Source organism: Silene latifolia, chromosome 10, assembly GCF_048544455.1.
Source record: "Silene latifolia isolate original U9 population chromosome 10, ASM4854445v1, whole genome shotgun sequence".
Lineage (NCBI taxonomy): Eukaryota > Viridiplantae > Streptophyta > Magnoliopsida > Caryophyllales > Caryophyllaceae > Silene > Silene latifolia.
In genome coordinates, this window is record NC_133535.1 from 71,313,875 (window position 1) to 71,327,672 (window position 13,798).

General features: G+C 41.0%; 1 protein-coding gene across 1 annotated transcript; it reads right to left on the reverse strand.

The window, feature by feature from the left end:
• Window positions 1-2,664: 2,664 nt before the first annotated feature.
• LOC141607753 (uncharacterized) lies at window positions 2,665-3,348 on the reverse strand. The gene is made up of 2 exons (XM_074427103.1): window positions 3,052-3,348; window positions 2,665-2,859 (listed from the first exon to the last, which is right to left on the reverse strand). Exons 1-2 carry the CDS (start codon window positions 3,346-3,348, stop codon window positions 2,665-2,667), a joined length of 492 nt encoding a protein of 163 aa, XP_074283204.1.
• Between the last annotated feature and the right edge of the window lie 10,450 nt (window positions 3,349-13,798).

The following is a 13,798-nucleotide window of genomic DNA, read 5'->3' on the forward strand; positions in this document are numbered from 1 at the left end:
TGGGTTGTATAGGCTGAGGAAACACTCTTATCCTTTTCTTACCTTGGAGTTTATGAGCTCCTTTAGCTATGACCCAGCCCCGCACCGTTGAGTTTAGGTTTATGAACACCAGTTTTCTGTTGACTATGGATCTGTTTGCGTCTCACCTTGGGTTGGCCAAGCCTCCCAAGGATTCTATCACTGATATTCCTGCTGAGTGCGGTGTCTGCCGCCTAATGCCTTGTCTGACTGGAAAGCCAGCTCCAACCTCAAGTAACATGTTAATTAATGACGTTCAGCATGTTACCTTGAGGGTCTTTCTCCGTTCTCTTTCGAACCTCCTTTATGATAGACCGGATATCAGTAAACTGAATAATCATGAGGTGTTGCTTCTGATGTCTTACCTCAACCCGGAGTGGGCCAGGAAAGTGGTCTTTAATGCTCCTTCTATGGTTTGTGTTGCCCTTGCCTTGATGGCTACTGCCTCTTCCCGGTACTTGAGTTGTGGCGCTATCGCCACTCGGTTAGCTGAAAAGCTAACCTCTTTTGAGGCTTCTTCGGAGTACGTGCCTCTAGCTACCCCAGTGCCCACTATGGACCATGACTACTATCTCGACCTGAAATGGTTGAGGACCTTGGCTGACGGTAGCCTAGCTTGGAGGGTGTGGGGCATGAGTTGGATGAAAATTCCAGCTCCTGAGCACCTCCCACCGACGGAGCCCTTAGAGCCGGTGGTAGTGACTGTGGACTCTGATGATGAGGAGGAGGAGGAGGAGGAGGATGTTGATAGACCCCGCCAGCTGCAGACATACCTCATCGACGACACGATTCTCGAGGTGATGCCAGAGCCGAAGAAGGGCGAGAATGCGGCGGTCGTGGTGGTGGAGAGACCTAGGTTGGGGAGAGGACCCCGTCGAGTGAGGGAGAGAACCTCGGAGACTAGGCCACGGCCAGTAGCAACAGAGCAGCAGCAGCATCCTTTTCCGTGCTACCTTTACCTCGACACCCCGGAGACGCGATCCAGCTACTTGGCGGAGAGAGTGTCATCTACTTTGACACTCAGGAACATGCACGAGATGGCGTACACTCAGGGGATAGGGACCGAGGGACCGCATCCGGTTTGGTGGAGTGGAGTTGGGGACTACACAGGGGTTTTCCACTCCTACGGGGTGGATCAGTCGACGTGGGGGACACCTCAGTCCTTTGTCTACGTTGGCTTGACCCCATGGTACGTGAGTCCGGGAGCCGGAGCAGGAGTAGATGCGGGGATTGGGTCATCGGGAGCGGGTACTTCTTGAGGTGGTGGTGATGATGAGGTGGTGGTAGAGCAGCAGCAGCAGCAGGAGGAGTGATGCTCCTCGTTTTATCTTTCTTTATGGTCGTTGGTTTTAGATGTTGGTAGCATTGTTAGATGTTGGTAGTTGTTTTCTTTGAGACTTGGTTTATGGACTTGTATTGTTGGCCATAAGGCCGGATTTGATATTTTGACCTTGTTGCAGGATGTTGGGAGTCGGGGAGTCATCCCGACTCGAGTTATATGACGACTATGTATATGTATGTTGATTTATGGCAAATTTTATAAGGCAACTTGGCCTGTAGGTACTCGACAGAGTACCCCGTACTCTATCGAGTAGCTGCAGGAAAGAGGGATAAAAAGCATTCTGATCTTTGGGCTACTCGATCAAGTAGCCAAGAAACTCGATCGAGTAGCATGGCACTCCATCGAGTACCACTACATACTCGATCGAGTAGCACTGTTACAGGAGGTTTTCGAAAATTAAAAGTGTGCAATTGTTTTATAATTGCAAGTTTGATGTTTAATGTAGTTATTAGTGCATAGTAACACCTATGAACCGTTAATTTCATATGTTGGACATCAAGTTTCGGTTTTATATGCATATCTGTAAAAAGTAGTGAAGTGGTGACGGTCTCTTGTTGTTTTAATATTACATATGCCATATTTCTATTGCTCCATTAAAGTTACATCTCTTCATACGTTTGTGTATACGATATTAGCGTGCTTTATCGACGGCGGCTAGTTATTCCGGTGGTTTATGTATGATTTATAATTTCACGAGTATATGCCTAGCGAGTAATGTCCATAATAAATAATATGTTTCTAATTCATGTTATGAAGCAAGTAATAGGTAATATGTGTTGTAATTTTTGGTGGTGAACTTCGGGGACGAAGTTCCTTTTTAGAGGGGAAGAGTAATGTCGCAAAATAAAAAGGCTAATTTTGAAGTTATGTTGTTGTTCGTTTATAATGTTTTGTTGTTTAATTACAAAATTTTGTAGTACTTTGATCACATTACTTATATGAAGTGTAAGTAGTTACTTTAGTTCATATTATTACTTCATATCTCATAATCTGATACAAATTAGGCATACGCTTAAGACCCATGGAAGCTACATGTCGGTCTTGCGTAGCCTGAGGTAGAATCTTGGTTAAAGGATTAGCAATATTATCATCTGTCCCAACCTTACAAATCTTTATTTCCTTCCTTTCAATGTAATCCCTAATCATATGAAATTTCTGGGTATATGTCTAGACTTGTTGCTAGACCTGGGTTCTTTAGCTTGAAAGATGGCCGCTCTATTATCACAATAAAGTGTGATAGGATCTTTGGCGGAAGGGACTAACCTTAGTCCTTCTAGTCCAGGAATGCATTTTGAATGCTATGGCTATTCAGTGAAAACAGTCCCATATTGATCCTCAATCTGAATAACTTTATTCATACTAACTCTCTTTTTTATTGCACCATGGAAATAGGCAGTGTTACTGTCCCCAGCTTCTAACCACTTTGACTTTGCTTTTTGGCTCAAAAAACTATCTCTTGCCACAGTTAATTCCTTCAGAGTAGCAGCAGTCTCAAACTCCTGCTGAATAAGATCAAGATTCTAGATGTCCTTAGCTAATTGTACTTGAATAGCAATTGTTGTGGAGTTTTCAATATCAGCATAACAGTCTATATTTAATCTTTTCAAATCAGGTTTTAAGGCTTTCGGTTTCTTAATGACAGTAAACATCTTATGCCCTGGATAAATCTTCTACCACTCCTCAGTGATTACAGGTAGAAAGAAAGTAGCCTTGCCCCACATATTAAAGTATTTAAAACTAGCTCTTATTCCATCTCCTAGAGAAACATTGCTAACAGTGCATGGACAATGGTTAAACAGACCCTCTGGGTGGAAATGAGCCACCATATTAGGGAACTGATTTAGCCATTCCTGATTGACCATAAACCTATCCAGTCTACTAAACACTCTGGTAGTTGGATCTAGTTCATTAGTCCAATTAAAAAATGCCCCAGTAGCAACTATATCAGTCACACCACAAGTAGATATGCAATCAATGAACTCATCCATATCAGTTTGTTTAATATTTGCTCCGAGTCTTTAAGCAGGGGTAATAACTATGTTGAAATCACATGCCAGTGCCCAAGGCCCTGTACAATGTCCTACAATTACTCTGAATTTATGCCACAGATCCCTCCTTCCAGTCCCATCATTATAGGCATACACCATAGTTAACAAAAACTGCTGCTGGGATATTCTGGAAGTTACTCTTGTGTGGATAAATTGTGCATCATATTGACAAACCAGAACATCAAACAAATTGGGCTTCCAAAGAATCCATACACCACTACCCTTATGTTGACTACTATTAGTAGTAACACACCAACCATCTAACATAGTACTTGAAATATTTATCACATTATTTCCATTTATTTTAGTCTCAATTAGCCCAAACAAGCCAATATCCTTATTATGAACGGACTATTTTACAGTTTTTTGTTTATTTACATTGTTCAAGCCTCTAACATTCCACAATCCATTGTTATTCATTAAGAGTAGGAGATAAAGGGTTACCCTGTTGGCCAATACTAACCTTTGGAGTCACATCTCCTTCCACAACATCTCTGTAGGATGCAGTACGTTTCGATGATGCTGGTGTAGAATTGTGACCGACATCAATTTTTCTAGGAGAGTTACAAGGAGTACTCAGTGGAGAACTCAGCTTCTTTGGACTTGTATGCACACTATGTGTGACAGTAGTAGTCTTGGGCTTCCATACCTAGTGAACAGGTTTTTTCTGCTGAGCTGTTGAGGAGTTTTTCCCGCAGCTAGTCAGCTCATGACCAATTCCCTTACATTTTAGACAAATGGAGGGCTTCCATTCATACTCAATTCCCACATGTATCATCTTTCCATATTCATCCAGGAATTTCACTTTAGATGGAAATTTTTAACCAACATTTAACTCAACCATTACACTTGCAAAACCCAACCTAGTTTTGTCCACTATAGGTTGATCAGCTTTCTGAAATTTGCCAATCAGTCCTGCAATAGAAGGCAGACACTTACCCCAGAACTTAAGTGGCAAGTCATGAATCCTAATCCATGTAGGTACTACTTTGACATCCTCTTTCAATAGCTCAACATTCACATCCCAAGACTTGATGATCAATGGCTTATTATCAAATATGAAATGCCCTGCTTGCAATATGGCCTCTTTATTACTGTTCTTGAAATGTACCAGAAATATACCATTTGGCATGAAGGATATCCTGTCTACATTGTGTTTTTGCCAAATTTTGTGAATAAATCCTTGCAGCACCTCCCATGGAGGGTTAGCACCTAGAACAAGACAGTATACTGCATTGTTCCAAAACTCAATCTCATCTTTAGTGTCCTCTGTGGTGAATTGAAGTATATTTTCATCATCTCCATCTTCCTGTCTAACCACGACACTCTTTTTACCTCTTTTTCTAATCCATACATTATTGAATTTGTCTTTATTTACAACGCAATTAGTTTTTAGCAAACCAATCAAATCCCTCAAGAACACGGTTACTTTAAGATGAACTTAAATATTAGCAATCTATAATAATTAACGCTCCTCCCTATGGATTCGACCCTTCGTTACTGCTAGCTACTAGTTAGTTGAGAATAGAATTTATTTTGATAGGCTAACATCTGAAAAATAACCTTATCACCTAGGAAAGATAAATTGTTCAAGGCTAAGGCATAAGGTATGCCTATATTTGTGAATGACCTTGGGGAGTTATTAGGTTTCTTTGATGAAGGCTCCATGAGGCTGCCTTTGTTGATTTTGATTCATAGATAAGAAGAACTAGGAATAGGTTGCTCACTTGTTGCTTTATCCTTAGGACTATAAGGTTGAGGGTTTGTCTGGACACTTTTCATCTCAAGGGGTTGGGCCTCAAGCTTCTTATCCATCTTAGCAAACTAATTCTCCATGTTGGAAAGCCGAGAGTTTTAGTTATCAATGGCTCCCTCTAACTTGGAAAATTGGTTGTTGAAGGCAATGGAAAGCATGAGCATTCCACTTTGGATATCGTCTTCCTCAGGCACGTTGATCTCTATGTCGTCATGGGGATCGAGGAGATGAGAACAGTCTAGGGATGATTCTTCGTCATGTTTAGTGCTGCTAGACCCAAGAGGGTCGATCCTCTGGAATTGCTTAACAGAAGGCGACACTGGAAGCTTGCCCTCTTCAATCATATCCAGAATGGTGTGTTTCAAGAGAAAACACTCTTCAATATCATGACCTCTACTTTGGTGATATAGGCAGTACTTGTTGCCCTTCCAGAGGTTCACCTGCTTCTCCAAAGGTCGATCCGGAGTCGAACCTATCGGACGTAGCTTGCCTTCGGCAGAGAGCCTCTTCAAGGCATCGGCATAAGACATGTCTAAATCAGAAAGCACCCTTTGGTCCCTCCTAGGTTTCCTTTTGGCTGTTTTCGGCTTTTTCGGATGACGGTTATTACAAGATGTAGGCTTTGGACGGCGTTGACTAGTGGGTTCTCGAGGTGGCGTGTTATTTTTCACCATCACATTTTCAAGGGTGAGGACACGAATGCTCAAATTTTCCACTGTAGCTTGAACTCGTAGGACCATGGCATAAATGTCTTGCAGAGACACGTTGATTGTGGCTTGAGCTGCTTCATGACTTTGCTGACTCGCAGAACTTGCAGGATTCATACTCAAAAGAAATAACGCTCATTACAACTCGATTCGACATGGGATCACGCATACTAAGGCGATAAGCAAAAACTGGTACATGAAGGGACAAGTAATCACGAGGACAAGACGACAAATCTAGACTTTGACTTGTGAATTCGTGAAATGTCGTGAGTGACTTCTCGTGTTTGAGTTCACGGTGCTTGACTTTGGTCATAGACGCGAGCGTTGACTTTGATGAGGCGACCCTTATATGGTTGACCTTATTGACGGGATTGCTGAAACATATTCCGGACGTGTCATTAGGAAGGTTTTAAAAAGGCAGTTTTGAAAGAAAATGGATTTGAAAAGTGAGCCTCATTGAGTCTTTTGTGTACGACTCGGGCACGTGTAACTCAAGGTGTCGAAAATGTTTAGATCCTAACTGAATCGGGGTAGGGGTCCAAAACGACGGCGTGACGCCTTAGGACTTGACTTGAATTTGAAAAGACTCAAAAGGTTAGGGAAGACGGGTTTATAACTCGGCAGAGTTTCGACTAGGACATAGACTTTTTGCACTTTGACTCTAACTTATCCCAATTGAAATTACACATTTGCATTTACATGGTTTGAAGATAATTTGATTTAAAACGTTTTTTTTTTTTGGTTTTTTGTTTTTTGATTTTTTTTTTATTTTTGATTTTTGATTTTTTTTTGAATTTTTTTTTTCGAAAGTTAAAATTTTTAGAAAGAATGAATTTTTGAATTTTGGCCATAGAAAATTTGGCATTAATTGGTTTACAAAAGCGACATTGGAAAGGTTTGAAAATGAATTTTATTTACACAAAAATTTGGATATTATTTCGTTTACAAATGAGGAATTTAGACATGTGATTGATATGGAAAACACACACAATGTAAACATACAAACAGACATTATAACAGTATGCTGAGTGCTTTAGAAGGTTTTGGCTTAAAAGGGTGGGTTGCCACACCAAGCTATCATACCATGGTCTTTGGAGAGGTCCGTGCCAAACATGAGTCAGGTCGGTTCCTAGTCCATTCGCACGAGTAGTGAAAGCTCTTGATACAAAGATGAGTAAGCATCATGGTATGGTTGACGTCAATCACTATCCACCTTTGGGCACAAATAGGAATTTGCACCGTCTAGACAGGACGATTGGTCGAATTGGTTGGGTTAAGCCTAGGAAGGCAAGCTAAAACGACCTAAGAAGGTCGAGTAATGAAAATTGACAACTATCTCATATAAACTATACCCTAACCTTGTTCAAGTTTCACCCTATGTAACACCAGACTTAGTCGAAGTGTATCATTCCCAGCGAAGTCACCAAACTATAGACACAGCCACCCGCTCGTTGGTTTCGAGGCGGCAACACTTCTCCCACGGAACTCCGGCACGAGCCAAAGAATGTCATGGACCGTTACCGATTTGTAAGGCATTAAAACCGGTGAAAGGTTTGACAAGCCTGTATTTGTGGAGTCGCCACCAATTTTTATGGAAAATTGGAACCGTTCGAATACTTCTTGTCATGTTAAGACACAAAGTAGTGACATGAACACTAAGAAATTTGTTACCCTTAGCATTCGATGTCTGGAATGACTCTCGTGATGCCAATGAACACGGATGATCACAGAGATCTTGAGTAAGGGGTGAGGGTACTAATTAGGAAGCTCGTTTATTTGAACACCTAATTCCACCCGCCTCGATAGCGGCATCTACTAATGATCAGGAAAGTCGTTTATACTCGATATGTTATCAATTGTATGCATGCAATGCAACATCCAATGGATTAATCCTAGCATGTGAATATTAACTAAGTCGGTTTGACAAACAATTTAGCATCCAAATTGGTCGAAATAAGAGGCTAGATTCATTACATGTGAATTGTCAAGTATGTAAATCATACAAGATAAATAAATTGCAACAAATGAATTACAATAACTAAATTATAGTTGAATTACAATGGATAATTGAATTTACATCATGAGTACGCTTGAAAAATGGATTTGAAAAGAAAATAAAAGAATAAAAGAATTAGAAGTTTGTAAAATACGTCGAATTAGTACTGATAATAAGGATAATGACCGACTGAAACCTAATTAGAAGGCCTACGTCAATATTTCATGGATGCCTTTGAGAATGCGTTGCGACAATGGTGCCGGGATTTGTCGCCTCCCGAAAAATATCAACTAATTTGCATGGGAGTTGGTCAATTGTTGGTGCTCCGTCAAGTCTAAGTGCAATCCTCATTTCTCGAAGCATGTTCTCGGTTTTGGGATTCGAAACACCATGTTTTCGTTTTCCCGAAAGGTGAAATTTGTCCACTAGCCGAAGAAGTTGGAGCCATAGGTGGGTGGCCGGGCTGTGTTCCGGTGCTTCCTCCGACTCAGTTGTGCTACAAGGAGAAATTCCGTTCCATGTTGGGTTTGCTGACAAGTCAAGTCAACTTCCTTCTTGCTCCACATGGTGTGGATATGTTGGCTCTCATCAACATCTTCTCCAATCGTTTAGATGCCAATGTTTCGGAGGTGGCTAGGAGAAGGGCTCTTGCCTTTTGCCTTATCCATGTGTACCTCTTTGTTGATGCTTTGAAGAAGGAGGGGCCGAAATGCTTTGGTAGCATAACCCTTGTTCATGTGGTTGAGCAAATGGAGCATGGTAGAGATCCATCGTGGTTGGTGCTTGGAGAGATCATCCAAGATTTGGACAAGGAAGGCTCATGTGGAGAAGCTCCCTCATTCGGATCTCCAAGGATCCTCCAAGTGTGGCTATTGGAGAGGCTAAGGTATGTAGAGCCTCCAGTTGATTCATCTTCTTATTCCTTCCGTCACCTCACCATGAGGAAGAAATTGTACTCGGATAGCTTTGCTTCTACCGAGGCTTATTTGGCCGCAAGATTGGCGGAGGAGGGTGGTCCTCACATCCGTTGGGGGTGCCATGGTGGCACTTGAGGTCCTTCATGGGGTTGCCCGCTTCGGGTGCTAGCCCTCGTTCTTTGATGGTGGTGGGTTTGAAGGTTGCTTCCTTCATTTATCCCGAAAGGCTCATGAGGCAAATGGGGCGTCAACAAAAGGTGCCCGCTCAAGATACCCTTGTCCAAGAGAATGTTTTCCGGAACTCCGATTTTGTGGAGGTATTCGAAAGATGGTGGGCCACTCGGCCGCTTTGGGAGGTACCAAACCCCGTTGCCACGACATGGGTGACTCCCGCTTATGTCAAGTGGTTAAGAGCTTCATCCTTGGAGGAGAGGTCCAAATTCCGTAAGGACGAGGTTGTCGACTTGAAATATCGAGAGGTTGGCAAGGCCAACCGTGCCTTCTTTGAGGATTATGTTGACGGAGCTAGCCCCGATGTCATGAGACTACCAAAGAAGAGAAGCTCGGGTCCCAAGAACATGATGGGCCGTGCATGGGCTCATTTTGGGCCGAACATGGGGTCTTGTGCTAGACCGGAGGCCGTCGCCGTCTTAGATCCATTGAGGATCCGTTCCGAGGAGGAAATCCATGCTAGGCAGGTCAACAAGAAGAACAAGAGGAAGATGTACCCCGAGGTAAAAGGCAAGGGTAGAATGGAAGAGTGAAGACCTCTATTACCCACTTTATTATTATGTTGTATTATTGTTGTGAGTTTTTATTATGTTGTAGTAGCTAGTTATTGTGTGTTTTGTGCTAGTTTTATTATGTGAGGTGTTTTAGCTGACACCTTAGCTTTGACAAGTTGCAGACTCGTCGAGCTTTATCTGTTGTTGAAATTGTAATCCCTCCCATTATTAATTAAATAAGAGGATTGCTCGTGTCGAAAATTGTGAACGCTCGTTTCTTCCATCCATTTTGTAAAGGCAACTCGATTTGAATCGTCCTAAACATTTGCACTTGGGAAAGTGGGATTTTTGTAGGAAGGGAGAAAGGCTACTTTTTGTATTTTTGTGGGAAAGGGAATGGTTTTCCCTTTTATTTTTTTGAAAGTTGATGTGGGTGATGTTTTTTTATTATGGGGATGGTTGTATCATTCTTGTGTAAGAAAGGACTGCCTACGTATCCACCTGAAGAGGTGAAATCAAACCATGATCGTAGTTCGAGATGTTTTGTAAATTTTGATTGGGTTTTGTGGTTTTATCTGTGAACCCCCGCAATAACGGTAAGAAAAATACAATAATAAAATGCGGAATTTTAGGAAATTTTTGAAACTTTTAAAGTTTAAAGCGCGGGTTCATTAAAATCTAAAACATAAATAGAGAATGCGGAGATGAAGTTAAGTTTATACAAACGTGATAGTCAAAGGTGAGGGAAAATATATCCCTCGAATGACAAATGATAAATGGTGAGCCTAAGCAATCCTAATAAACCAACTATTAGTCCAAGGTTTAGCTCTCGCTAGCCCACACGTCTTCCCCACGTAAGCATTTTCATAACCTGTCATTCATGTAAACATCAACGCCACAGTCAGTGGGGAGTAACTCAAGGTTCTCCCAGCCACAAAATGTCGAAACACAGATAAACAAAAACATATTAGAACATCATGAATATAACCATTTGATGCAAGCATTGAGATATGAGACTAACATTCAAAACATGAATAGTCAATCATAGATAAGGCATATGATACATACATATGAGACAATCCAACTAAAATATCATAAATGATAATACAACTATAAACACGATAGAATATCATACGTCACGGATAAACAGGATTAACATCATGAAACACGTGAATGGAAACCTTAACCATGAACTTTGAAAACCAAATAATATACAATACACGAAATGAGACTACTAACATCACATATGAAACAAAGCATCCGGCTCAGAGCCTACCTTTAAAGCATGTTCGAGACACAAATCCTTAAGTACCTTGGCTCATCGGTTACCTTTAAAACATGTCCAAGGCATGACTTCTAAAGTATCTGGCTCAGCGGTTACCTTTAAAACATGTCCAAATACTACAAACAAGTGCCCGACTCAGAGGTTGCCTTTAAACCATGTCCGAGGCACAACACATAAAGTATCTGGCTCAGCACTTACCTTTAAAACATGTCCAAATACTACAAACAAGTACCCGACTCATAGGTTACCTTTAAAACATGTCCGAGGTACAACAAACAAGTATATGGCTCAGCGGTTACCTTTAAAACATGGCCAAATATAACAAACAAGTGCCCGACTCAGAGGTTACCTTTAAAACATGTCCGAGGCACAACAAACAAGTATCTGGCTCAGCGGTTACCTTTAAAACATGGCAAATACAACAAACAAGTGCCTGACTCAGAGGTTACATTTAAAACATGTCTGAGGCACAACAAACAAGTATCTGGCTCAGCGGTTACCTTTAAAACATGGCCAAATACAACAAAAAAGTACAACAAAGAAGCACAATAAACAAGCACATAAAACGGGATTATTAATGTCACATTCATACTTATGGCTTGTTTCTCACCATAAGTACGGAAGGGGATATCAATCCCGACGACCTTATCGCAACTAGAGGGCCTATGGCTCACCCATAGTATCCGATAGAACCGAGACTCGGGGACGGGATGATTAATGTCACATTTATACTTATGGCCTGCATCACCATAAGTACGGATGGGAACATCACTCCCGACGAATCATATCGCAACTAGAGGGCCTCTGGCTCACCCCTAGTATCCGATAAGACCAAGACTCAGGGACGGGATGATTAATGTCACATTCATACTTATGGCCTGCATCACCATAAGTACAGATGGGAACATCACTCCCGACGTTCATACCGCAACTAGAGGGCCTATGGCTCACCCCTAGTATCCGGTAGAACCAAGACTCTCACAACCGAACAATACTAGACATTATCTAGAGTACGACTCACTACAAGTAACTACTTATAATAAATATCTCATACTTGTATTATATTAATAAATATTTCACTTCATAATTTAACATGCCGGTTTAATAAAATATAACAAGCGATAATGAATAATTTACGTTATGTGAAAATTTACGGAATAAAATATGACCAACTCAAGTGACTCATTTATGAGCCCAATATACAAATTATAAGATTGGCCCGACAAATAAAGCATGACAAGCCCAACAATGGAGACATGTGAAATCCAACATGTTAATCATGTAAAGTCCCAATCATTTAATCATGTGAAGCCCAATAAATTAACCATCTAAAAACCAACAAATTAATCATGGAAATAAGAGGATTTCATATGTACTCTTGAGACGGAAAAATGTTTAATAGCTTACAAGGCAAAAAAAATAATTGAATTGGACGCGTATTATAATGAAGACCCATCATTTCATATATAAATGGAATAATTAAATAATTAATTCCACAATTATAAATCGTGAGAGAAATATATATAAATGAACGATATATGACGAATTACATTATATAAAACACGAGACGGAATTTAAATAAATCAAGCCCAAAAATTCAGACACAACCAAAACATAAGCATATGTAAGGCCCAAACAATTTAACCACATAAGTCCAACCAAGTAAATATGGTAAGCCCAAATACATACCTGAATTCGAGTCTAAAAATTATAAGAATTCGGGTCCAAAAATCATGAGAATTCGGGTCCACAAGTTATAAGAATTGACTCCAACAGATATAAGGAGTTGAGCCTACAAAGTTAAGATTAGTGAGCCCAATACCAACATATAACACACAAAATGAAACAAGTAGAGAAAGCAATACAAGGAGAGCTCAGTTCGTTCAATCCCCCACCCCCTGTACCTGCACAAAACAGTCCTAAGGACGGTGTAAAACAGGACACTGACAGTCTGAAACTCGAGTTTCCCAACGGTAAAAGAAACGCATATGATGTTGACGACTTTTAAATGAAAGCACAAGCAAGAAAAACAGACCGAGGGACTATTACACAGTACGTAAACAAAGGACACAGGCAGGACGAATATCACTGTACAACACAATATCCCAGCCACCATTTTTATCCAAACTTGAGACGGAAATAAGCAAGCACAAGGCAAAAATAATTTACGCAAATGTCGACCAAGAAGGTTCAGGGAATGATGAAAAAACATAACCCGCAGCAGCACATGAGCATAAAACACGCAGTGAACCCGATATTTCCCTTCATACCCGAATCCAGTTTGAGACGGGTCCAAGGCAACCAAAACAGCCGTGTAAAATGACCATTATCAGCACAAAAACAACCCCATTCATGACGAACACACAAAGACTTAAACTTTACGGTAAATAAAGGTAAAGATCGAGTAAGAAGGACGGATTCCCGACATTTTGTCGAGTAACCTATCACCGTTACCTTTAACGCTCCTTATTCTTCGGATAAATGGTCCACAAGGCACGAGTCTCGCTACGGGTCTTCAACTCCTTCATCAGAGAGCAAGAAAACGGGATAAAGAAGCTAAAAGATGACACTTTTATAAGACGGCGAAAACAAAACCACCACAAAAATGAGACTTTCTTACCTAGAAAGAAGGGGGAAGGAAAGGGGAAGAGAATGGTACAAAAATTAAGAGGAATGGTGAAGAAATGGAGGAGAAATCCGGGTTTGGAGCTCGACAAAAATGGAGGTGTATAGCCTACTGGTTTCGTTGCTACTGTTGCTGCTGTGTTATCACAGTTTCAGAAAAAGAAGAAAGGGATAGGTGGGTGGGGATTGGTCCGCAGGAAAAAAAATGTGAGGGACAACAAAATAAAATGATATTTTATTTAGGTACAAAAGTGAGCGATGCGTTGTCTATGCGGGATAGGTCGAGACTAGATTCGGCTCACAAGTGAAAAAGTGACGGTCTTTAGCAAAGTGATGGAATTTCGTCTTAAACCTACTATAATTTAAGACGGAAGTTTAC

Bases quoted from the DNA above. Each gene is read 5' to 3' on its own strand.
- LOC141607753 (XM_074427103.1), bottom strand. From the start codon at position 3,348: ATGGATGAGTTCATTGATTGCATATCTACTTGTGGTGTGACTGATATA. The intron at 2,860-3,051 runs GTAATCACTGAG...CTTATTCAGCAG, and splicing joins AGGCTACTTTCTTTCTACCT to GAGTTTGAGACTGCTGCTAC.